The sequence below is a fragment of the Bombina bombina genome, chromosome 6 (genome assembly GCF_027579735.1).
Source record: "Bombina bombina isolate aBomBom1 chromosome 6, aBomBom1.pri, whole genome shotgun sequence".
Taxonomy (NCBI): Eukaryota; Metazoa; Chordata; class Amphibia; order Anura; family Bombinatoridae; genus Bombina; species Bombina bombina.
In genome coordinates this window covers 804,979,107-805,006,114 of record NC_069504.1, presented here as the reverse complement: position 1 = coordinate 805,006,114, position 27,008 = coordinate 804,979,107, and the positions used below count along the sequence as shown (strand labels likewise).

The window sequence follows — 27,008 nt, the reverse complement described above, 5'->3', positions numbered from 1 at the left end:
GCCTAGCAGCATAGGCCGTCCTCCATGATTCAATCCCAGCCTTGCGATCACATGATCGCATCGACTATCGTGTGATTTCAATTTTCCAGCAAGTGTTTACATCTGAACTTCATTCCAATCTAAGCACTTGCTCCCTGGCATTAAAGGGACAGTTCACCCAAACATTTCTCCCATTTAAATTGTTCCCAATGATCCATTTTACCTGCTGAAGTGTATTAAATTGTTTACATGTTGCTCCTTTACCCCTATTTTGGCCTTTGAAATAGCTGATTTAGCTTGTGGTTTCCCAACCGATACTGGAGTCTCAGCTATTGAATAGCCTAAGTAAACACAGCCAGCAGAAGAAATTAAACTCAAAGTGGGGTGCAGAATAGTTTAAGTAATAAAATTATAATTTTCCATTGTTCTCTCTAAGTATTGAGCTTTGGTTTTCTAGACAGATATAATATAAGGAAGCAAGTGTGTGTACACAAAGTGATAACATGATGAGATCTGATATTACCCCATTGTAATAGGCTGTGGTTTAAAAGCACAAAACCAGCTACTTCATATACACAAATAAACAGAAAACTGCAATTTCTCATACATTTTATACTCTGCAGCTGGTATAGCAAGTCATTGAAAATACATTAATATAAAAACAATTTTACAGTGTACTGTCCCTTTAAGGAGTTAAGGTGGATTATCAGCTTTAATTCACCAATCATGATAGGAAAAGTATTCTTTGCAGTAGCTGTGTGCATACAAGGGGTAGTTCAGGTGTTAAAGGGATAGAAAGGTCAAAATTGAAATGTGCATTTCAATGTGGAATAGAAGCATTTTTGCAATATACTTCCGCAAAAATGCTTCTAGTAAAAGTTACTACTGATTTCTGCAGCATACGCACATATCCCTGGAAAAGGCCCGTGCACGAGTATTCAAACACCACACCATCTCAGAGAGCTGGCAGCGGTGTGTGTGTTGCTTCTGAAGATGTCATTTTAATCTTGCCAGCCACTGCTGACTCTGAGATTTGTTGTTTGAATAATGGTCTACAGGCCCTCACAAGATATGTGAGTATGTTGCAGAAAACAGTAATCACCTTTACGAGAAACATTTTTGCTAATGGAAGTAAATTGCAAAAATGCTTATTTCCCATTGAAGTACACCTATGCACACTTCATTTTTTACCTTTCTGTCCCTTTAATATTAATGTGTATGCGTGTATTTGGATGCTTACGTTGTTTTTATGACGTAGGCACCCACTAAGGAAGGATTCTTGGAAATTACGTCCCTAAGGGGTGAAAGAAGGGGGGTGAAATTTTATTTATTTTTTATGAGGATACCTATATTTCAAAAAACAAATTGCTATTTACATTCTCCTTTAAAAATAATGAAACGCGTGTTTTACCATTCCCGAAAATCCACTTAAAGGGACAGTAAACCTAAAAAATAATGTTATATAATTCTGCACATAGTGCAGAATTATATAACATTATATTAGCCAAAGTTTGTAAAACCTAATATACCCTTTTAATTTTTTTAAAAACTGCTGTTTTACAGACCCGCTCTCTGTGCTCTTCTGAGCGGGTCTGTTTGTTTCACACAGCGCATCGGGCCAGCTGTATAGTCACAGCCACGGCCCGACCGCACCATAACACTAAGTGCAGCTCGCTCCTGCTCTGTCTGACAGCAGGAGCGAGCTGCACTGTGTATAATGGCGCGGTCGGGCCGGGCTGTGACTATACAGCTGGCCCGATGCGCTGTGTGAAAAAAACAGATCCGTTCAGAAGAGCACAGAGTGCGGGTCTGTAAAACAGCCGTTTATTTAAAAAATTAAAAGGGTATATTAGGTTTTACAAAGTTTGGCTAATATAATGTTATATAATTCTGCACTATGTGCAGAATTATAGAACATTATTTTTAAGGTTTACTGACACTTTAAGGGGTATGAAAAAGGGGATGGTTTATTTAGGAGGATAAAAATAAGACAACAAGGGAATTCTCTCACTAATGGTTAGCGTGTAGAAACCCTGGTTTACAAGGTTATAAACTGTACTGAACAAATATACAGCAAGGGATTCAATAGTAAATATGGTGGCTTAGCAGATAAATAGTCACTCTTTGCGGAAGTACATTAACATGTTTCCAAACATCAGCGCTTACCGTATTCTAGGCAAATTTAAAGCATGCATACAAAAGCTTGTTGTAGGAGGGACAGGGCTCACTTGGATTCCAAATGCCTGTTGTTCCACTCAATATCAACGATCTTGCCCGATGTACCTTAGCGGTAATGCGCTGCTGCCAGTGACCGGCTAGTATATCTGAGAGAACCCGGAACTCTGCGGTAAGGTCTTCTCCTCATCTGATTGGAGTCTTTCCTTCTGTCACCCTGGGAGTGTGTGTCTCCGCGGACCAATCCTCTCTGCCGCTCGAGGGTGTGTCAGTCCTCAGGCTCCTCTGATAGGTTCAGCCTCCGCTCTGTTTACATGAACCCTTGGGGCTGTAGTGATGTTACTCCCACCGCTTGTGCTGCACTAGTTGAGGTCAGAGTAGACAAATGGCACAAAAGAAAAAGTTGCACCAGCTGGGAGTAAAAGTTATCAATTTTATTGGTCTAATATCAAAAGCAGGATAAAAAGCCTAGCTGTGTTTAGATTGCTGACCTCCCACACTATGGCCTAAGCTTCTAGGCTTTTTATCCTGCTTTTGATATTAGACCAATAAAATTGATAACTTTTACTCACGGCTGGTACAACTTTTTCTTTTGTGCGGTTTATTTATGAGGATACCTATATCTCAAAAACCGAAGATGTTCGACGTGAAAATTGGTATTTTAGATTCTCATTTAAAAATAAAGAAACATGTGTTTTAGCATTTCCCGAAAATCTACTAAAGGGGGGGGGGGGGGGTTTATGAGGATACCTATAACTGAAGATGTTGGAAAAGTAAAAATTATATATTAAAATCTTTATTATAAAGTAAGTTTACATGCCAACATCCGTAGTTTTCCAGATATAGATATCACTAAAACAAATTTATTTTATTTTTTTCCCACATCTGACAGTTGTCATATTATATAATTACAATTTAATATTAAAGTAATTGTAAACAGAATAATAACATATTTTTGCCCATGTATGAGAAACACAGAGAATTAACGAAAACTCACTAAGCTCATGTCAGCGAGTGTGCAACCCGAATGGGCACACACGTGAGGACACACGTCGTTGCGAGTGGTTGCATTTTTCTCTTTTGTAAAAAAATAAATAAATCACAAAATCCACACAAGTGAAGCCGTGGGCAACAGCTAACCACCTTAAGGGAATATAAGAGGGCAGGCTACCCCATTCTCTTTCCTTAAAGGGACACTGAAGCCAATTTTTTTCTTTCATGATTCAGATAGAGCATGCAACTTTCTAATTTACTCCTATTATCAATTTTTCTTTGTTCTCTTGCTTTTTTATTTGAAAAAGAAGGCATCTAAGCTATTTTTTGGTTCAGAACCATGGAAAGCACTTGTTTATTGGTGGATGAATTTATCCACCAATCAGCAAGAACAACCCAGGTTGTTCACGAAAAATGGGCCGGCATCTAAACTTACATTCTTGCATTTCAAATAAAGATACCAAGAGAATGAAGACAATTTGATAATAGGAGTAAATTAGAAAGTTGCTTAAAATTGCATGCTCTATCTGAATCCCAAAAGAAAAAAAATTGGGTTCAGTGTCCCTTTAAAGGGACAGTCTACACTACAAATGTACTTACATAATTGTAATCCTTTTTCAGTGACCTTTAAAAAAAAAAAAAAAAAAAAAAAAAAACCTCCTGGGGAATACTGTTAGACTATATGATCACTGAGCAAGGATTACAATTATGCAAGTACATTTGGCGTGTAGACTGTCCCTCTAACTGCACATGTGCAAACAGAGTTAATGATATTTCTGTGTATTAGTTTGTGATTGGTTAGCAAGGGTTATTTTGTTATGGGGGGGCAGAGAAATTAATTTAAACCACCCCCACCCATGAAATAATATACTATTTTGACCAAAAAAAAGATGCATTTTAATTTGTTTTTAATGTCCCTGTAAGCAGTTGGCGGCATTCATCTATTTTCTGCCGTAGGTGCTGTTATTGCAGTTCTTGGCTCAGAAGAAGATGCTGGAAAGTTTGTAGTGGAAGATTTTTGTCTGGCCTCTCTGCCGCCACAATCCCCCCTTCCAGCCTTGGCTGATGACCGGTGAGTCCCCATCGCAAGTTTGTGGTTTGTTTGGATGAGATAATTAAAACATTTTGTGCCAGTCAAAACCTTATTTCTCACCAACAGCATTTTTGTAAATTCACACTTCTGCTTACGCAAATATACATTTCCCTCTTATGGATACATATTACGGGGGAAGGTGCAATTTTTACTTTAATTTTTTTTTATTGAATAAGCTCATATAATTTTTTTTATTATTTTAAGTGGCAGACTAGACTTTTAATGTCTGACTTCAGTCAGATATTGGCTTCTCTAGTAACCATTCTCTCTTCCATTCCCTTTTATAAACAGAGTAAAATATTAAAGGGACAGTCAACACCAAAAATGGTATTTAAAAATATATATTATCCCTTTATTATCCATTCCCCAGTTTTGCATCACCAACATTGTTATATTAATATACTTTTTACCTCCTGTGATTACTTTTTATCTAATCTTTTGTAGACTGCCCCCTTATATCAGTTCTTTTGACAGACTTGCATTTTAGCTAATCAGTGCTGAGGTAAATAACTCCACAGGAGTGAGTACAATGTTATCTATATGGCACACATGAACTAACACCCTCTAGCTGTGTAAAACTGTCCAAATTCACTGGATTGAGGCGGCTTTCAAGGGCTTAGAAAATAGCATATGAGCCTTACCGGGTTTAGCTTTCAACAAAGAGAACAAAGCAAATTTGATGATAAAAGTAATTTGGAAAGTTGTTTAAAATTACATGCCCTATCTGAATCATGAAAGTTTTAATTTGGACTTGACTGTCCCTTTGTTAGGATTCTTCCCCTACATAGAATTGCATACAGTCTGAATAGTTTTTAAGTGTTTTATTCATGCAATTATGTTTTATTTGGGTAAAATTCTAAACTCATCCTAAAAATTAATTTCTAAGGCCTAGATTTAGAGTTTGGCGGTAGCCGTCAAAACCAGTGTTAGAGGCTCCTAACGCTGGTTTTAGGCTACCGCCGGTATTTGGAGTCAGTCAGGAAAGGGTCTAACGCTCACTTTTCAGCCGCGACTTTTCCATACCGCAGATCCCCTTATGTCAATTGCGTATCCTATCTTTTCAATGGGATCTTCCTAACTCCGGTATTTAGAGTCGTGTCTGAAGTGAGCGTTAGAAATCTAACGACCAAACTCCAGCCGCAGAAAAAAGTCAGTAGTTAAGAGCTTTTTGGGCTAACGCCGGTTTATAAAGCTCTTAACTACTGTGCTCTAAAGTACACTAACACCCATAAACTACCTATGTACCCCTAAACTGAGGTCCCCCCACATCGCCACCACTCAATTAATTTTTTTTAACCCCTAATCTGCCGACCGCCACCTACGTTATACTTATGTACCCCTAATCTGCTGCCCCTAACACCGCCGACCCCTATATTATATATATTAACCTCTAATCTGCCCCCCACAACGTCGCCGCCAGCTACCTACAATAATTAACCCCTAATCTGCCGAGCGCAAAGCTCCGCCACCTACGTTATCCTTATGTGCCCCTAACACCGCCGACCCCTATATTATATTTATTAACCCCTAATCTGCCCTCCACAACGTCGCCTCCACCTGCCTACACTTATTAACCCCTAATCTGCCGAGCGGACCGCACCGCTACTATAATAAAGTTATTAACCCCTAATCCGCCTCACTAACCCTATAATAAATAGTATTAACCCCTAACATCGCCGACACCTAACTTCAAACATTAACCCCTAATCTGCCGACCGGAACTCACCGCTACTATAATAAATGTATTAACCCCTAAAGCTAAGTCTAACCCTAACACCCCCCTAAGTTAAATATAATTTTATTCTAACGAAATAAATTAACTGTTATTAAATAACTTATTCCTATTTAAAGCTAAATACTTACCTGTAAAATAAACCCTAATATAGCTACAATATAACGAATAATTACATTGTAGCTATTTTAGGATTAATATTTATTTTACAGGCAACTTTGTAATTATTTTAACCAGGTACAATAGCTATTAAATAGTTAAGAACTATTTAATAGTTACCTAGTTAAAATAATAACACAATTACCTGTAAAATAAATCCTAACCTAAGTTACAATTAAACCTAACACTATACTATCATTAAATTAATTAAATAAAATACCTACAATTAAACCTAACACTACACTATCAATAAATTAATTAAATACAATTCCTACAAATAACTACAATTAAATAAACTAACTAAAGTACAAAAAATAAAAAAATATTTACAAACATTAGAAAAAATTACAACAATTTTAAACTAATTACACCTACTCTAAGCCCCCTAATAAAATAACAAAGACCCCCAAAATAAAAAAATGCCCTACCCTATTCTAAATTACAAAAGTTCAAAGCTCTTTTACCTTACCAGCCCTGAACAGGGCCCTTTGCGGGGCATGCCCCAAGAAATTCAGCTCTTTTGCCTGTAAAAAAACACATACAATACCCCCCCCCCCCCCAACATTACAACCCACCACCCACATACCCCTAATCTAACCCAAACCCCCCTTAAATAAACCTAACACTAAGCCCCTGAAGATCTTCCTACCTTATCTTCACCATACCAGGTTCACCGATCGATCCAGAAGAGCTCCTCCGATGTCCTGATCCAAGCCCAAGCGGGGGGCTGAAGATGTCCATGATCCGGCTGAAGTCATCATCCAAGCGGGAGCTGAAGAGGTCCATGATCCGGCTGAAGTCATCATCCAAGCGGGAGAGGTCCATGATCCGGCTGAAGTCTCAGAATCAAGTTCAATCCGATTGGCTGATGCTGATCGGATCAGCCAATCGGATTGAACTTGATTCTGATTGGCTGATTCCATCAGCCAATCAGAATTTTCCTACCTTAATTCCGATTGGCTGATAGAATCCTATCAGCCAATCGGAATTCGAGGGACGCCATCTTGGATGACGTCCCTTAAAGGAGCCTTCATTCGTCGGTAGTCCGTCGGGCCAGCAGGATGTTCCGCGTCGGAGGTCTGCAAGATGGATCCGGAAGAAAGAAGATTGAAGATGCCGTTGATAGAAGACTTCAGCCGGATCATGGACCTCTTCAGCTCCCGCTTGGATGATGACTTCAGCCGGATCAAGGACCTCTTCAGCTCCCGCTTGGATGATGACTTCAGCCGGATCATGGACCTCTTCAGCCCCCTGCTTGGGCTTGGATCAGGACATCGGAGGAGCTCTTCTGGATCGATCGGTGAACCTGGTATGGTGAAGATAAGGTAGGAAGATCTTCAGGGGCTTAGTGTTAGGTTTATTTAAGGGGGGTTTGGGTTAGATTAGGGGTATGTGGGTGGTGGGTTGTAATGTTGGGGGGGGGGGGGTATTGTATGTGGGGTTTTTTTTACAGGCAAAAGAGCTGAATTCTTTGGGGCATGCCCCGCAAAGGGCCCTGTTCAGGGCTGGTAAGGTAAAAGAGCTTTGAACTTTAGTAATTTAGAATAGGGTAGGGCATTTTTTTATTTTGGGGGTCTTTGTTATTTTATTAGGGGGCTTAGAGTAGGTGTAATTAGTTTAAAATTGTTGTAATATTTTTCTGATGTTTGTAAATATTTTTTTATTTTTTGTAACTTAGTTCTTTTTTATTTTTTGTACTTTAGTTAGTTTATTTCATTGTAGTTATTTGTAGATATTGTATTTAATTAATTTATTGATAGTGTAGTGTTAGGTTTAATTGTAGATAATTGTAGGTAGTTTATTTAATTTATTTATTGATAGTGTAGTGTTAGGTTTAATTGTAACTTAGGTTAGGATTTATTTTACAGGTAATTTTGTAATTATTTTAACTAGGTAACTATTAAATAGTTCTTAACTATTTAATAGCTATTGTACCTGGTTAAAATAAATACAAAGTTGCCTGTAAAATAAATATTAATCCTAAAATAGCTACAATATAATTATAATTTATATTGTAGCTATATTAGGATTTATTTAACAGGTAAGTATTTAGCTTTAAATAGGAATAATTTATTTAATAAGAGTTAATTTATTTCATTAGATTTAAATTATATTTAACTTAGGGGGGTGTTAGGGTTAGGGTTAGACTTAGCTTTAGGGGTTAATCCATTTATTAGAGTAGCGGTGCGGTCCACTCGGCAGATTAGGGGTTAATAAGTGTAGGCAGGTGGATGCGACGTTGTGAGGGGCAGATTAGGGGTTAATAAATATAATATAGGGGTCGGCGATGTTAGGACAGCAGATTAGGGGTACATAGGGATAATGTAAGTAGCGGCAGATTAGGGGTTAATAATAATATGCAGGGGTCAGCGATAGCGGGGGCGGCAGATTAGGGGTTAATAAGTGTAAGGTTAGGGGTGTTTAGACTCGGGGTACATGTTAGAGTGTTAGGTGCAGACGTTGGAAGTGTTTGCCCATAGCAAACAATGGGGCTGCGTTAGGAGCTGAACGCGGCTTTTTTGCAGGTGTTAGGTTTTTTTTCAGCTCAAAAAGCCCCATTGTTTTCTATGGGGGAATCGTGCACAAGCACGTTTTTGAGACTGGCCGCGTCCGTAAGCAACTCTGGTATCGAGAGTTGCAGTGGCGTTAAATATGCCTGTACGCTCCCTTTTTGGAGCCTAACGCAGCCATTCTGTGGACTCTCAATACCAGAGTTATTTTAAAGGTGCGGCCAGAAACAAGCCAGCGTTGGCTACGCGGGTCGTTACCGACAAAACTCTAAATCTAGGCGTAAGTTTCTTGTAGCTTTTAGCATCTGCTATATCCATACAAATAAATTCAATGGTTGAGTTCATGAAACAACTATAGTCAGACATCGTCTAAAAACAAATCATGAGCCATAATGTTGAATTAAAAAAAAAAATTAAAATTAAAAGGCTCTGGCCTTTTCAGATGTACACATTGTAGGGTAAATAACTTGAGATAAAGAATCAAGTGCATTTCTACTGTTAGGTTTTATAGACCAGATATTGTCAAATGAAGAACCTAATAACCTTTCTTCTGTCTTATAAAAAGTTTTGTTCAGAGCTTCATGTTCCTTTTCTGCTATTTGAGTTTTGTCTATTGGTTGGGGTTTGCAGGTATGTGCTGCTGACATCTGGGCTAGGCCTTGGTGGTGGAAGTGGTGACAGCTTAATGGGGTTGCAGTTGCTGCTGGACCTGGTGACAGGACAGGCAGGGGCAGAAGAGGAGCAAGGTTGTGCTGCACGCATTTCACGTGTTATCCTAGCTGGGAACTTGCTGAGCGAGAACACACAGGGCAAGGACTCCTTAAATAAGGTACTAAAGGGGAATGTTCTTCACCAACTTTGTTTCTTCCAAGGCATTTTATATCCCACCATATGAAATGCTAAAATATTAGTTACATTTTTTTTAACTCTACAAAGGACTTATTTCTCAGAGGTGTGGCAACTAATATTGGCAATGTATGTATGTTTCCACCTTAGTTAACAGCAACCATCTATTCCTTTCTGCCTTATTGCTGCACTGCTCTTTTTGGTTAGTACTTGCAGTTTAGCCTACAGTTGTACAAGAGACCCTTCTGCTCACCTGTCTCCCTATAGCTGTTGATAACATCAGTACCCCAACCCTGCATGCCCGATGTCTTGGGTCACTCTTGACTCAGATCTTTTACACTACCCTTCAACCAGTCTTTAGCCAACTCCTGATGTTTCCACTTTTAAAAACCTCTACAAAATTCACCACTTCCTCACACAAGACACAACAAAGATTTTAATCCACTGTCTCATCATTTCCTGTCTTGACTATTGCAACTTCATCCTCTTTGGTCTCACCAGCTGCTGTCTATCTTCTTTAAAATCCATAACAAATACCTCTGCCAGGCTGATCTTCCTTACAGGTCATTCCTCATCTGCCTCGCCTCTTTGCCAATCCTTTCACTGGCTTCATCCAACCGCCAGAATAAAACACGAAATCTTGACTCTGACATTCAAAGCCCTCAGTAACACTGCTTTCCCTATATCTCATACCTAGTCTTCAGATACTATTCCTTACCGTTCCCTTCGCTTTGCTCATGACCTCCTTCTCTTTTCTCTTGTTACCTCTTCACAATTCCATCTACAGGACTTCTCCAGATTCTCTATCTTGTGGAACTCTTCCTTGCTCCACAAGAGTCTTCCCTAATTTTTATAGTTTCAAGTATTCCTTAAAGACTCTACTTTTCAGGGATTCATACAATATACACTAACATTCTCTTACCTCAGTTCCTCTCCTCATTGTTTCATCCCCTGAAACTATTTATTATGTAAGCCTACGAGCCCAGCTGTTTTGTAGATCACCTTCGTGAGAGGTGATTTTAAACAGTGGAACTATTTGCAGGGGCCTCTACCTATTTGTCTCCCCTAAATGCTACTTCACAAATTAGAGATTGTTTAAAGCACTGTTGGCGCTCTACAAATAAGTGATAATAGGTAAACATGATTCAGTGATTTGTATATCTTCCCTTTTTTTTTTTTTTATTTAAATCCCATACTTGTTTTATGCTTTAGTTTCAGAGTACATTAACCCTTTGAGTGCTAAACACTTTCCCACCTGGGTGCTAAACTGTTTTAAGGTTTTTTTTGTTTTTTTTTTAAATATTTTTTTTTCAAATATTTCCCCCCCCCCCCCAGATCCCCAACTTAAACTGTTGGAAAGGTTAGGCGATTGCCTTTCTAATGGTGGGTCTTGGGGGTCTGTAGCTGCTTAGATGCCTGAGATATAGGTGTCTATGCAGCATGCCACTTTTTCCTATACTTAACATTGTATTTTTTAAATAAAGTTGGGCAATGACGTCATCACATCATTGCACGTGACGTCACCGCGCATAACGTGAAGCCCCGGGATGCCTGTCACTACACAGGCCCGATTGCCGGGGTAGGAGCGGGTGGGAGCCCCCAGATCTCCCTCAAGGTGGGAGAGTGCTAGTGACGACTGAGCCTTCGTTAGCACCTGAGTGGGAAACTCTGCGACGGCTCAGAGCCGTCGTTAGCACTGAAAGGGTTAAGACACTAAACTGCATCCCCCTTTTTTTTTTTTTTTTTTTACTAAAAACTAGAAAAACATAATTTATGTAAGAACTTACCTGATAAATTCATTTCTTTCATATTGGCAAGAGTCCATGAGCTAGTGACATATGGGATATACAATCCTACCAGGAGGGGCAAAGTTTCCCAAACCTCAAAATGCCTATAAATACACCCCTCACCACACCCACAATTCAGTTTAACGAATAGCCAAGCAGTGGGGTGATAAAGAAAGGAGTAGAAAGCATCAACAAAGGAAATTTGGAAATAATTGTGCTTTATACAAAAAAATCATAACCACCATAAAAAGGGTGGGCCTCATGGACTCTTGCCAATATGAAATAAAGCATAATTTATGTAAGAACTTACCTGATAAATTCATTTCTTTCATATTAGCAAGAGTCCATGAGCTAGTGACGTATGGGATACACACTCCCACCAGGAGGGGCAAAGTTTCCCAAACCCCAAAATGCCCACAAATACACCCCTCACCACACCCACAAATCAGTTTAACGAATAGCCAAGAAGTGGGGTGATAAGAAAAAAGTGCGAAAGTATAAAAAAATAAGGAATTGGAATAATTGTGCTTTATACAAAAAAATCATAACCACCACAAAAAAGGGTGGGCCTCATGGACTCTTGCTAATATGAAAGAAATGAATTTATCAGGTAAGTTCTTACATAAATTATGTTTTCTTTCATGTAATTAGCAAGAGTCCATGAGCTAGTGACGTATGGGATAATAAATACCCAAGATGTGGAACTTCCATGCAAGAGTCACTAGAGAGGGAGGGATAAAATAAAGGCAGCCAATTCCGCTGAAAAAATAATCCACAACCCAAATCAAAAAGTTTTAATCTTATAATGAAAAAAACTGAAATTATAAGCAGAAGAATCAAACTGAAACAGCTGCCTGAAGTACTTTTCTACCAAAAACTGCTTCAGAAGAAGAAAACACATCAAAATGGTAGAATTTAGTAAAAGTATGCAAAGAAGACCAAGTTGCTGCTTTGCAAATCTGATCAACCGAAGCTTCATTCCTAAACGCCCAGGAAGTAGAAACTGACCTAGTAGAATGAGCTGTAATCCTTTGAGGCGGAGTTCTACCCGACTCGACATAAGTATGATGAATCAAAGACTTGAACCAAGACGCCAAAGAAATGGCAGAGGCCTTCTGACCTTTCCTGGAACCGGAAAAGATAACAAATAGACTAGAAGTCTTTCGGAAATCTTTAGTAGCTTCAACATAATATTTCAAAGCTCTAACTACATCCAAAGAATGTAACGATCTTTCCTTAGAATTCTTAGGATTAGGACACAATGAAGGAACCACAATTTCTCTACTAATGTTGTTAGAATTCACAACTTTAGGTAAAAATTTAAATGAAGTCCGCAACACCGCCTTATCCTGATGAAAAATCAGATAACTCTGAAACTCTTCTAGCAGAAGAGATGGCCAAAAGGAACAACACTTTCCAAGAAAGTAATTTAATATCCAGAGAATGCATAGGTTCAAACGGAGGAGCTTGTAAAGCCCCCAGAACCAAATTCAAACTCCAAGGAGGAGAGATTGACTTAATGACAGGTTTTATACAAACTAAAGCCTGTACAAAACAATGAATATCAGGAAGATTAGCAATCTTTCTGTGAAACAGCACAGAAAGAGCAGAAATTTGTCCTTTCAAAGAACTTGCAGACAAACCTTTATCCAGACCATCCTGAAGAAACTGTAAACTTCTAGGAATTCTAAAAGAATGCCAAGAGAATTTATGAGAAGAACACCAAGAAATGTAAGTCTTCCAGACTCTGTAATATATCTTCCTAGACACAGATTTACGAGCCTGTAACATAGTATTAATTACGGAGTCAGAGAAACCTCTATGACTGAGAATCAAGCGTTCAATCTCCATACCTTCAAATTTAATGATTTGAGATCCTGATGGAAAAAAGGACCTTGAGATAGAAGGTCTGGTCTTAATGGAAGAGTCCAAGGTTGGCAAGTAGCCATCCGAACAAGATCCGCATACCAAAACCTGTGAGGCCATGCTGGAGCCACCAGCAGAACAAACGAACGCTCTTTTAGAATCTTGGAGATCACTCTTGGAAGAAGAACTAGAGGTGGAAAGATATAGGCAGGATGATACTTCCAAGGAAGTGACAATGCATCCACTGCCTCCGCCTGAGGATCCCTGGATCTGGACAGATACCTGGGAAGTTTCTTGTTTAGATGAGAGGCCATCAGATCTATTTCTGGAAGACCCCAGATTTGAACAATCTGAAGAAATACCTCTGGGTGAAGAGACCATTCGCCCGGATGTAACATCTGGCGACTGAGATAATCTGCTTCCCAATTGTCTATACCTGGGATGTGAACCGCAGAAATTAGACAGGAGCTGGATTCCGCCCATACAAGTATCCGAGATACTTCTTTCATAGCCAGAGGACTGTGAGTCCCCCCTTGATGATTGACATATGCCACGGTTGTGACATTGTCAGTCTGAAAACAAATGAACGATTCTCTCTTCAGAAGAGGCCACAACTGAAGAGCTCTGAAAATCGCACGGAGTTCCAAAATGTTGATTGGTAATCTCGCCTCCTGAGATTCCCAAACCCCCTGCGCTGTCAGAGACCCCCATACAGCTCCCCAACCTGTCAGACTCGCATCTGTTGAAATCACAGTCCAGGTTGGAAGAACAAAAGAAGCCCCTTGAACTAAACGATGGTGATCTGTCCACCATGTCAGAGAGTGTCGTACAATCGGATTTAAAGATATTAACTGTGATATCTTCGTATAATCCCTGCACCACTGGTTCAGCATACAAAGCTGAAGAGGTCGCATGTGAAAACGAGCAAAGGGGATCGCGTCCGATGCAGCAGTCATAAGACCTAGAATGTCCATGCATAAGGCTACCGAAGGGAATGATTGAGACTGAAGGTTTCGACAAGCTGAAACCAATTTCAGACGTCTCTTGTCCGAGACAAAGTCATGGACACTGAATCTATTTGGAAACCTAAAAAGGTTACCCTTGTCTGAGGAATCAATGAACTCTTTGGTAAATTGATCCTCCAACCATGTTCTTGAAGAAACGACACAAGTCGATTCGTATGAAATTCTGCTAAATGTGAAGACTGAGCAAGTAGCAAGATATCGTCCAAATAAGGAAATACCACAATTCCCTGTTCTCTGATTACAGATAGAAGGGCACCGAGAACTAGTGATGCACCGAAATGGAAATTCTGGACCGGAACCGAATCCGAAAATCCGGGATGCACTTGGCCGAAAACCGAAACGGATACCGAAAATGTATTTTTTCAAATTAATTTTTTTTTTTTTTTGCATAATTAGAGCCAATAAAAAAAGCCCACACTTTTATTGAAAGTAACACACTAAAATTGGACAAAAATATCTTAAAACAATAATATGCTACACAATAATTTTACCAAGAAAAAAAAAAAACAGTCAAAAAATGCCATTTTTGGCCAAAATGTTTCTGCGACCAAAATTTTGGTGCATCCCTACTTAAAACAATTATAAATATCAATATACTGTATTATTCTTCATTTAGTTCTATGTAACAGAATCATATTTAACAGTTGTTTTTTTTTTACCAATTAAACAAATAAAGTATAGTCCTAGAAAACTCATTATATGCAGAACAGTAAGTCAAGTAATAAACTTAAACAGCAGCTCTAGGCTAGCATCAAATTTGAAACAGGCTACACAATAATTTTACCGAAAATAACAGGCAAAAAAAACGAAAAACGAAAAATAGCCAACAATGCCATTTTCAGCCGAAACTTTCTGCGGCCGAAATTTCGGTGCATCCCTACCGAGAACCTTTGAAAAAATCCTTGGAGCTGTTGCTAGGCCGAACGGCAGAGCCACAAACTGGTAATGCTTGTCTAGAAAAGAGAATCTTAGAAACTGAAAGTGATCTGGATGAATCGGAATATGCAGATATGCATCTTGTAAATCTATTGTGGACATATAATGCCCTTGCTGAACAAAAGGCAGAATAGTCCTTATAGTTACCATTTTGAATGTTGGTATCCTTACATAACGATTCAATATTTTTAAATCCAGAACTGGTCTGAAGGAATTCTCCTTTGGTACAATGAAAAGAATTTAGTAAAACCCCAGCCCCTGTTCCAGAACTGGAACTGGCACAATTACTCCAGCCAACTCTAGATCTGAAACACATTTCAGAAATGCTTGAGCCTTCACTGGGTTTATTGGAATGCGAGAAAGAACAAATATTCTTGCAGGAGGCCTTACCTTGAAACCTATTCTGTACCCTTGTGAAACAATGTTCTGAATCCAAAGACTGAATCGAATTGATCCAAATTTCTTTGAAAAAACGTAATCTGCCCCCTACCAGCTGTGCTGGAATGAGGGCCGCACCTTCATGAGGACTTGGGAGCTGGCTTTGGCTTTCTGAAAGGCTTGGATTTATTCCAGACTGGAGATGGTTTCCAAACAGAAACCGTTCCCTTAGGGGAAGGATCAGGCTTTTGTTCCTTATTCTGACTAAAGGAACGAAAACGATTAGCAGCCCTATATTTACCTTTAGATTTTTTATCCTGAGGTAAAAAAGTCCCTTTCCCCCCAGTAACAGTTGAAATAATAGAATCCAACTGGGAACCAAACAATTTATTACCTTGGAAAGAAAGGGAAAGCAAAGTTGACTTAGAAGACATATCTGCATTCCAAGTTTTAAGCCATAAAGCTCTTCTAGCTAAAATAGCTAAAGACATATACCTGACATCAACTCTAATGATATCAAAGATGGCATCACAAATAAAGTTATTAGCATGTTGAAGAAGTTTAACAATGCTATGAGAATTATGATCTGACACTTGTTGTGCCAAAGCCTCCAACCAAAAAATGGAAGCTGCCGCAACATCAGCCAAAGAAATAGCAGGCCTAAGAAGATTACCTGAACATAAATAAGCTTTCCTTAGAAAGGATTCAATCTTCCTATCTAAAGGATCCTTAAAGGAAGTACTATCTGCCGTAGGAATAGTAGTACGTTTAGCAAGAGTAGAGATAGCCCCATCAACTTTAGGGATTTTGTCCCAAAACTCTAATCTGTCAGATGGCACAGGATACAATTTCTTAAACCTTTTAGAAGGAGTAAAAGAATTACCCAGATTATTCCATTCCCTAGAAATTACTTCAGAAATAGCATCGGGGACAGGAAAAACTTCCGGAATAACTAAAGGAGGTTTAAAAAACGAATTTAAACGCTTAGTAGATTTAGTATCAAGAGGACTAGATTCCTCCATCTCTAATGCGATTAAAACTTCTTTAAGTAAAGAACGAATAAATTCCATTTTAAATAAATATGAAGATTTATCAGTGTCAATATCTGAGACAGAATCCTCTGAACCAGAAAAATCATCATCAGAAACAGACAAATCAGAATGATGATGTTCATTTAAAAATTCATCTGAAAAATGTGAAGTTTTAAAAGACCTTTTACGTTTACTGGAAGGAGGAATAACAGACATAGCCTTCCTAATAGATTTAGAAACAAAATCTCTTATATTAACAGTAACATCCTGAGTATTAGATGTTGATGGAACAGCAACAGGTAATGGAATATTACTAATGGAAATACTATCTGCATTAGCAAGTTTATCATGACATTCATCACAAACTACAGCCGGAGGAACAGTTACCACAAGTTTACAGCAAATACACTTAACTTTGGTGGAACCAGCATCAGGCAGCGTTTTTTCAGAAGTAGCTTCTGATCCAGGGTCAATCTGAGACATCATGCAATATGTAAGAGAAAAAACATATAAAGCAAAATCTATCAAATTCCTTAAAAGACAGTTTTAGGAATGGGAAAAAATGCCAATGAACAAGCCTCTAGCAACCAGAAGCAAATAAAAAATGAGACTTAAATAATGTGAAAAAAAGGTGGAGCCAAGAATGACGCCACATCCGGTGTCACCGACATTTTTGGCGCAAAACGTCAGAAAAATGACGCAAACACAAACAACTTCCGGCGACAAGCATGACGCCGGAAATGACAAGAATTTTTTTGCGCCAAAAAGTCTGCGCCAAGAATGACGCAATAAAATGAAGCATTTTCAGCCCCCGCGAGCCTAACAGCCCACAGGGAAAAAGTCAATTTTTTTTTTAATTTTTTTTTCCAAATAGTTTTTATTGAGGTAAGATGTCAAACAAAAAATAGAAACTTCTTACAGCTTTATCATGGCAACATGCCCATATGGCAAACATTACGTTTTACAAGGTGCATTAAACAAGCATGTCTTAATAACTGGAGAATCTGGACTTAGCTCAATCCAAGCATATACCATCTAGCCATGAGCATTACCTCAGTTTTACTTAAGTGCATGAAAATAGGACAGGTACAGCACTTTCAACAATATATCTGATTGTAAGCCTAGCTTCAATAGCCAAAATAAAACAATTTGCGGGCTTGTGTTAGTCCTTGGAGTATTCAGCAGGATCTTTGACTAAGTGACATAACAATCTCCAGATATCCTAAAGGTTACTATAGGCTTGTGTAAGCCTTAAATTATAAAGTAAATTAAATAAAATACTGAAACCTGCAAGCAAGTGCATCAAACATATAACATCACTGGTTTCATACAGTTATAGCAGAACATTCAAAGAACAAAAAAAAATTAGTATTGTGAATTACATATGCTTTGTTCTAAAAAACATGAACTCAATAAGTTAAGTGCATGAAAACAGGACAGGTACAACACCTTCAATAATATATCTGATTGTAAGTCTAGCTTCATTAGCCTAAATAAACATTTTGCAGGCTAGTGTTAGTCCCTGGAGTGTTTAGCAGGATCTTTAAGTAAGTGACATAACAATCTCCAGAAACCCTAAAGGTTACTAAAGGTTTGTGTAAGCCTCAAATTACGGAGTAAATTAAGTAAAATACTAAAACCTGCTAGCAAATGCTTCAAACCTATAACATCACTGGTTCCATACAGTTACATCAGAACATTCAAAGAACAAGAGAATTAGTATTGTGAGTTGCATATACTTTGTTCTAAAAACTTGAAATACTTGCTCCCCATTACACAACAATATCTACGTGGGTATATAAATTCAAAGGGCATATAAGGCAGACCCTCAGTTTCCACCTCCTGAGCTTACTAAGGCCACTTTTGGACCCTTGATATTAGTTATTTAAAACATGGGAGGATTATTCAGATGATAGGGCCACTCTTGGACCCTTAGCCCCTACAAGTAAATAACAGCAGAAAGGGTATAAATCTAACCTCTACATAGATAATAGCATCATAGAGGTATATCCTCTATATTATGGTAATAGTAACTGACTTTGTGTGTATATCTAGGTACATGTATCAGTTGATACCGCCTTGAGGTAAAATATAAGTTCAAAAAATAGCAAGTTAGGCTATTCCACTTTAGGTAATGTTCAGGTACTATAGTCAAACACAAATTAAAAAAAAGAGAAAACCAACTGAACATATATGTAAATGTGCGCCCCTTCACAGAGCACAACATAATATCGCTAAGCTCCATTCATTATGACACAAAACTATTTGAAAAAATACATGTTAATGGTCATGTTTGTATAATTTGAGCTCACATATAGCCTAAACAAATAAGCAGTAAAATTAATAGCACAAGCAATCTACCGTAAGAACTACCTAATTGGCTGTCAGGCGCTATGCATAAGATAATTCACTGCAATGGGGCGCACCTAAGATTTTTGTGAATGCCTAACTTATGATCTATGTTGAAAATGTCACTGAAAATGTCTCTCAAGCATAGTTTAGGTTTATAAATAGGTGACCTAACTAATAGTGGGGACAGTATAACAGTTTCATATTTCCAGTCCATGAGTCCTTGTAGATACTTAATTTGACCAGGATATCTTAATAGCAAAGTCTTATGAGGGCACCAAATCTGTAATCCTCCATGAGGCGTTCCGGCAACCTAGCCCACACCTTGCCTATTGTAGAGACTGCCCGGAGGTCTGCAAGGTCTCACCGCACTCCAAGGGGTATCTGACACCGGTCTGACTCTGAGACCCGCTGGCAATCCAGGGCCCCAGCAGAGCAATGACTTCCCGCTGCTATCCCCCACCAGAGAGCCGGCCGCATCTCCCCGGTTAGGGACCAGAGCAGACAGGGGGCTTGCACAGGGTCCCTGCTTCACACTGACCTGCATATCTGTAGCAGCATGCGGGTCCCAGTCCTCCAGCACATTACCACAAAATTGGAAGTGTTCTGCGTTCACCTCTCTCTTGCTCCCTGGTATCTTCTCCTTGTCTGCACCTCCCCCGGGAGGGTCCGGAGCAAAAAATAAAAAGCCGGTATGCCGCTGTGCACAAATATTTGAGGTTGGGATCTCTTTTACTTGTATAGCCTCCGATTCTTCCATTTGTTTGAGGCCTTTCGTGAGACTCAGTTATCCCCATCTGCTCATGAGTGCGTCTCATGGAGTAACTGAGGCAGTCCAATTTAGCGCACATCATATCTTCAAAATCAGACATCCAAGTCTGTATTGCCACATAGATCTCTTCCATGCTTAGTCGGGAGATTGCAGCTTATTCCAAAGACTGCGATACAGCAGGGGTTCCCAATCTCCTGCCGGGGGGGTTAGTGGAGGCGGAGGCCTCAAAATAGATCCCGGTATATTGGGGCTGCGTGGTACAACAATAAAGGGCTCAAACTAAGCAGGCTTCTGATATATATTCGGCTCTGAGGTCCAGATCCCTCTTGGTTCCCAGTATTGTAGGTTATTTTAATAAAAATTCTCAGGAGATAGGAGCAGCTCAAAATATGCGACCTAAGATGGCCGCTGCCCGGAAGTCCCCCCAAAAAAAAAAAAAAAAAAAGTCAATTTTTAAGGTAAGAAAAAATGATTTATTCATATGCATTATCCCAAATAATGAAACTGGCTGTCTGAAATAAGGAATATTGATAATCCTGAATCAAGGCAAATAAATGTTTAAACACATATATTTAGAACTTTATATAAAAGTGCCCAACCATAGCTTAGAGTGTCACAAAAAATAAGACTTACCCCAGGACACTCCTCTACATGTAGTACAAAGCCAAACCAGTACTGAAACGAGAATCAGTAGAGGTAATGGTATATAAGAGTATATCGTCGATCTGAAAAGGGAGGTAAAAGATGAATCTCTACGACCGATAACAGAGAACCTATGAAATAGATCCCGTAGAAGGAGACCATTGAATTCAAATAGGCAATACTCTCTTCACATCCCTCTGACATTCACTGCACACTGAGAGGAAAACCGGGCTCCAGCCTGCTGCGAAGCGCATATCAACGTAGAATCTAGCACAAACTTACTTCACCACCTCCATGGGAGGCAAAGTTTGTAAAACTGATTTGTGGGTGTGGTGAGGGGTGTATTTGTGGGCATTTTGGGGTTTGGGAAACTTTGCCCCTCCTGGTGGGAGTGTGTATCCCATACGTCACTAGCTCATGGACTCTTGCTAATTACATGAAAGAAATGAATTTATCAGGTAAGTTCTTACATAAATTATGTTTTCTTTCATGTAATTGGCAAGAGTCCATGAGCTAGTGACATATGGGATATCAATACCCAAGATGTGGAGTCTTCCACTCAAGAGTCACTAAAGAGGGAGGGAATAAAATAAAAACAGCCATATACCGCTGAAAAAATTAATCCACAACCCAAAAAAATAGTTTATTTTCATTTTTGAAAGAAAAAAAACTTAAATCAGAAGCAGAAGAATCAAACTGAAACAGCTGCCTGAAGAACTTTTCTACCAAAAACTGCTTCCGAAGAAGCAAATACATAAAAACGGTAGAATTTAGTAAATGTATGCAAAGAGGACCAAGTTGCTGCTTTGCAAATCTGATCAACTGAAGCTTCATTCTTAAAAGCCCACGAAGTGGAGACTGATCTAGTAGAATGAGTTATAAATCTCTGAGGCGGGGCTTGACCCGACTCCAAATAAGCTTAATGAAACAAAAAGCTTTAACATAATATTTCAAAGCTCTCACCACATCCAAAGAATGTAAGGATCTTTCCAAAGGATTCCTAGGATTAGGACACAAGGAAGAGACAACAATTTCTCTACTAATGTTAGAATTCACGACCTGAGGTAAAAATTCAAATGAAGTCTGCAAAACCGCCTTATCCTGATGAAAAATCAGAAAGATTCACAAGAAAGAGCAGATAGCTCAGAAACTCTTCTAGCAGAAGAGATAGCCAAAAAGAACAACACTTTCCAAGAAAGTAGTTAAATGTCCAAAGAATGCATAGGCTCAACTGGAGAAGCCTGTAAAGCCTTCAGAACCAAATTAAGACTCCAAGGGGGAGAAATTGATTTAATGACAGGCTTAATACGAACTAAAGCCTGTACAAAACAGTGTATATCAGAAAGTATAGCAATCTTTCTGTGAAATAAAACAGAAAGAGCGGAGATTTGTCCTTTTCAAGGAACTTGCAGACAAAACCTTATCCAAACCATCCTGAAGAAACTGAAAAATTCTAGGAATTCTAAAAGAATGCCAGGAGAATTTATGAGAAGAACACCATGAAATGTAAGTCTTCCAAACTCTATAATAAATCTTCCTAGAGACTGATTTACGAGCTTGAAACATAGCATCAATCACTGAGTCAGAGAAACCTCTATGACTTAGTACTAAGCGTTCAATTTCCATACCTTCAAATTTAATGATTTGAGAACCTGATGGGAAAAAAGGACCTTGAGATAGTAGGTCTGGCCGTAACGGAAGTGGCCAAGGCGGGCAACTGGACATCCGAACCAGTTCCGCATACCAAAACCTGTGGGGCCATGCTGGCGCTACCAGCAACACAAATGATTGTTCCATGATGATTTTTGGAAATCACTCTTGGAAGGAGAACTAGAGGCGGGAAGATATAAGCAGGATGAAAACGCCAAGAAAGTATCAGCGCATCCACTGCTTCCGCCTGAACATCCATGGATAGGTATGTGGGAAGTTTCTTATTTAGATGAGAGGCCATGAGATCTATCTCTGGAAGACCCCATATCTGAAAAATCTGAGAAAAAACATCTGGATGGAGAGACCACTCCCCTGGATGTAAAGTCTGGCGGCTGAGATAATCCGCTTCCCAAATGTCTACACCTGGGATATGCACCTCAGAGATTAGACAGGAGCTGGATTCCGCCCAAACAAGTATTCGAGATACTTCTTCATAGCGTGGGGACTGTGAGTCCCACCCTGATGATTGACATATGCCACTGATGTGAAAATGTCTGTCTGAAAATAAATGAACGGTTCTCTCTTTAACAGAGGCCAAAACTGAAGAGTTCTGAGAATTGCACAGAGTTCTAAAATATTTATTGGAAATTTCGCCTCTTGAAATTTCCAAATTCCTTGTGCTGTCAGAGATCCTCAAACAGCTCCCCAACCTGAAAGACTTGCATCTGTTGTGATCACAGTCCAGGTTGGACGAACAAAAGAAGCCCCTTGAACTAAACGATGGTGATCTATCCACCATGTCAGAGAGTGTCGTATATTGGGAATTAAGGATATTAATTGTGATATCTTTGTATAATCCCTGCACCATTGATTCAGCATACAAAGCTGAAGAGGTCTCATGTGAAAACGAGCAAAGGGGATCGCGTCCGATGCTGCAGTCTTGAGACCTAAAAACTTCCATGCACATAGCCACTGAAGGGAATGACTGAGACAGAAGGTGCTGGCAGGCTGCAACCAATTTTAAACGTCTCTTGTCTGTTAGATTCAGTGTCCATGACTCTGTCTCTATCTGGAAGCCTAAAAAGGTGACCCTTGTCTGAGGAATCAAGAAACTTTTTGGTAAATTGATCCTCCAACCATGTTTCCAAAGAAACACTCGTTGAATAGTGTGAGATTCTGCAGTACGTAAAGACTGAGCTAGTACCAAGATAACGTCCAAATAAGGAAACACCGCAATACCCTGTTCTCTGATTACAGAGAGTAGGACACCCAGAACCCTTGAAAAGATTCTTGAAGCGGTTGCTAGGCCAAATGGAAGAGCAACAAATTGGTAATGCTTGTCTAGAAAAGAGAATCTCAGAAACTGATAATGTTCTGGATGAATCGGAATATGAAGGTATGCATCCTGCAAGTCTATTGTGGACATATAATGTCCTCGCTGAACAAAAAGCAGAATAGTCCTTATAGTCACCAACTTGAAAGTTGGTACTGTTACATAATGATTCAAAATTTTCCGATCCAAAAACTGGTCTGAATAAATTTTCCTTCTTTGGGACAATGAAATAGATTTGAATAAAACCCCAAACCTTGTTCCAGAAGAGGAACTGGCATGATTACCCCTGAAGACTCCAGGTCTGAAACATACTTCAGGAAAGCCTGAGCTTTTACTGGATCTACTGGGATACATGAGAGAAAAAATCTTCTCACAGGAGGTCTTACTCTGAATCCTATTCGATAGCCTAGAGAGACAATGCTCTGAATCCATTGATTTTGAACAGAATTTATCCAAATATCCTTGAAAAACCTTAATCTGCCCCCTACCAGCTGAGCTGGAATGAGGACCGCACCTTCATGCGGACTTAGGGGCTGACTTTGGTTTCCTAAAAGGCTTGGATTTATTCCAATTTGAGGAAGGCTTCCAATTGGAGGCAGATTCCTTGTGGGGAGGATTGAGTTTTTGTTCCTTATTCTGACGAAAGGAACGAAAACGGTTAGAAGCCTTAGATTTACCCTTAGGTTTTTATCCTGAGGCAGAAAAAACTCCCTTTCCCCCAGTAACAGTTTAAATAATAGAATCCAACTGAAAACCAAATAAATTATTACCTTGGAAAGAAAGAGATAGTAATCTAGATTTAGATGTCATATCAGCATTCCAAGATTTAAGTCACAAAGCTCTTCTAGCTAATATAGCTAAAGACATGGATCTAACATCACAAATAAAATGATAAGCATGTTGCAGTAAGTGAAGAATGCTAGATATGTCAGAATCCAATTCATGTTGCGCTAAATTCTCCAACCAGAAAGTTGATGCCACCAACATCAGCCAAAGAAATTGCAGGTCTGAGAAGATGACCTGAATATAAATAGGCCTTCCTTAGATAAGATTCAAGCTTCTTATCTAAAGGATCCTTAAAGGAAGTACTATCTTCCATAGGAATAGTGGTACGTTTAGCAAGAGTAGAAATAGCCCCATCAACTTTGGGGATCTTTTCCCAAAACTCTATAGATTTTGCTGGCAAAGGATACAATTTTTAAACCTTGAAGAAGGAATAAAAAGTAGTACCTGTCTTATTCCATTCCTTAGAAATCATATCAGAAATAGCCTCAGGAATAGGAAAAAACCCTGGAGAAACCACAGCAGGTTTAAAAACAGCATTAAAACGTTTATTAGACTGAACGTCAAGAGGACTGGTTACCTCAATATTCAAAGAAATTAACACTTCATTTAATAAAGAACGCATGTACTCAAATTTTAAATAAATAAGTAGATTCGTCAGTGTCAATGTCTGAGGAGGATCTACTGAATAAGATAGATCCTTATCAGAAGAGGATACATTATCATATTGTTGGTCATTTAAAATTTCATCAACTAAATGAGAAGTTTTAAAAAGACCGATTACATTTATTTGAAGGTGAAAATGCAGACAAAGCCTTCAGAATAGCATCAGAAATAAATTCTTTAAAATTTACAGGTATATTATGCACATTAGAAGTTGAAGGAAACTGCAACTGGCAATGTACTATTACTGATGGACACATTATCTGCATGTAAAAGTTTATCAAAACAACTATTACAAATGACATTCAGCGATATAATTTCTACAATTTTATAACTAATGACTTAGCTTTGGTAGAACCGATGTCGGGCAGTAATGTTCCAGCAGAAGCTTCTGAGGCAGGATCAAAGTAAGACATCTTGCAAAATGTAAGAGAAAAAACAACATATAAAGCAAAATTATCTATTTCCTTATATGACAGTTTCAGGAATGGGAAAAAAATGCAAATAGCATAGCCCTCTGATATTGAAAAAATCAAGAGGCAAACATCAATGGGGTATTGAAATAATGAAAAGTTTGGCGCCAAGTATGACGCACAACGTAACTAAACTTTTTTGGCGCCAAAAAATAACCGGAAATGACACACTCGCGTTACTAATGACGCAACCGTGTGAAAGGTCTCGGCGTCAAGTATGACGCCGGAAATGACGAACTTGCGTCTGAGAGGAATCGGGCTTCAACAATGCTGAGAAGCGCATATCAACGTAGAAATCTTAGCACAAACTTACTTCACCACCTCCATAGGAGGCAAAGTTTGTAAAACTAAATTGTGGGTGTGGTGAGGGGTGTATTTATAGGCATTTTGAGGTTTGGGAAACTTTGCCCCTCCTGGTAGGATTGTATATCCCATATGTCACTAGCTCATGGACTCTTGCCAATTACATGAAAGAAAATAGAGGTGTTCTGAAACTACTGTAGTGTAATTTTCCGTTTTTATTAGTTCAGAGAAACAGGGAGCTTCCAAGTGATTACTACAAGGACATCAGAATCCTTATTTGCATGTTGGGGCTCCCCCTCCTTTTTCAAATAAGTTTACTTCTGAGATATGCATATGGTGTGAGGTGATCATTTTTGTCTTTAGAATCAGCACACAGCATAGGAGAAATATTAGGTACTTGTCATGGTCATGACAATATAATACTAGGCCACTTGTTTGAAAGTGTAGAATTGCTGCTTTTTTAAATACGGGATCTCATGTCCCACTATGTATTGTGGGGAAGGGGTGCAAAAGAGGGGGATATTGTTCTTTGTAGTGATCACTATTGCCGTAGAAAGCTCCCTAAGCGCGTGACCCCTCATTTAGTGTAGGTTGGTAAAGGCCATTTTTAGATAAATCTCCTGTTATTAAGGGTTTGAGATCCATTATTGTAACCAGATAGAGTTCCTTATTTTAAAATTACATCACATCATTCCCCTCTGTGTTGCTTATAAGGTTGATCAGCACTCTTAACACCCCCCCCACACACACACACACACACTCACTGCCAAGACCATAGTACCTGATATGACCACCTGCAAATTAGAGGGGCATGGAACCACTTATTCAAAATAAGGAATTCCTGTCCTACAATTGAGGCTGATCATACCCTCTAAGTAAAGAAGCAGTGGAGAGGAGGTGTACTGTGATTACCTGCATCTTAGATTGTCAAGCATTTACTTTTTAAAAGGAGGGGGTGTTTTGTCCCTCGTTTTTCAACAGTGGGATCAATAGGGCCTTAGTCTACCAAATGTACTGGGGTATTTGAAAAGAACTGACTCCCTTCTTTCAGATTAGGGGTTGCATGCCCTTGTATATGGCATGGGAGCTGAGATTTGGGCACTGTTCAAGCACATCTAGTCACTGATCATTTTAACACTATACCAATGAGGTTTTTTTTTTTTTTTTAAACTTACCTTTTTCTTTAGGAAACCCAGACCGGTGATCCTGCACCCGCATCTCCTGCTGTACTTAGCATAGCAATGACGAAACCGGATTCCTCCAATCATGGCCTGCACCCCATAGGCATCCAGCTCGTGAGGCCACACAGTGATTGGAGGAAGCCGGTTGTTTTATTGCTGTGCTAAGTTTTTTTGTTTTTTTTTGTTTAACGCTTTAATGTATATTTTAATGAATGAAAGTGCCCCTATTTTTAATAGTGTTTTTAAAAACCTGGCACTTATTCATTAAAATGTACATTCACTTTAAGGAAATGGACACTGTTCCTTTCAACATGCTATGTATTTTTTTATTCATGTATGTTGTCTTAGC

General features: G+C 39.0%; 1 protein-coding gene across 1 annotated transcript in view; it reads left to right on the top strand.

The window, feature by feature from the left end:
* Positions 1-27,008, top strand: part of POLD2 (DNA polymerase delta 2, accessory subunit) — a 51,392-nt gene that overhangs the window by 7,087 nt on the left and 17,297 nt on the right. Inside the window, exons 4-5 of the mRNA XM_053718139.1 lie at positions 4,105-4,219; positions 9,272-9,470. Of these exons, the coding sequence (XP_053574114.1) occupies positions 4,105-4,219; positions 9,272-9,470 (314 nt within the window). The remainder of the gene's footprint in view (positions 1-4,104; positions 4,220-9,271; positions 9,471-27,008) is intronic.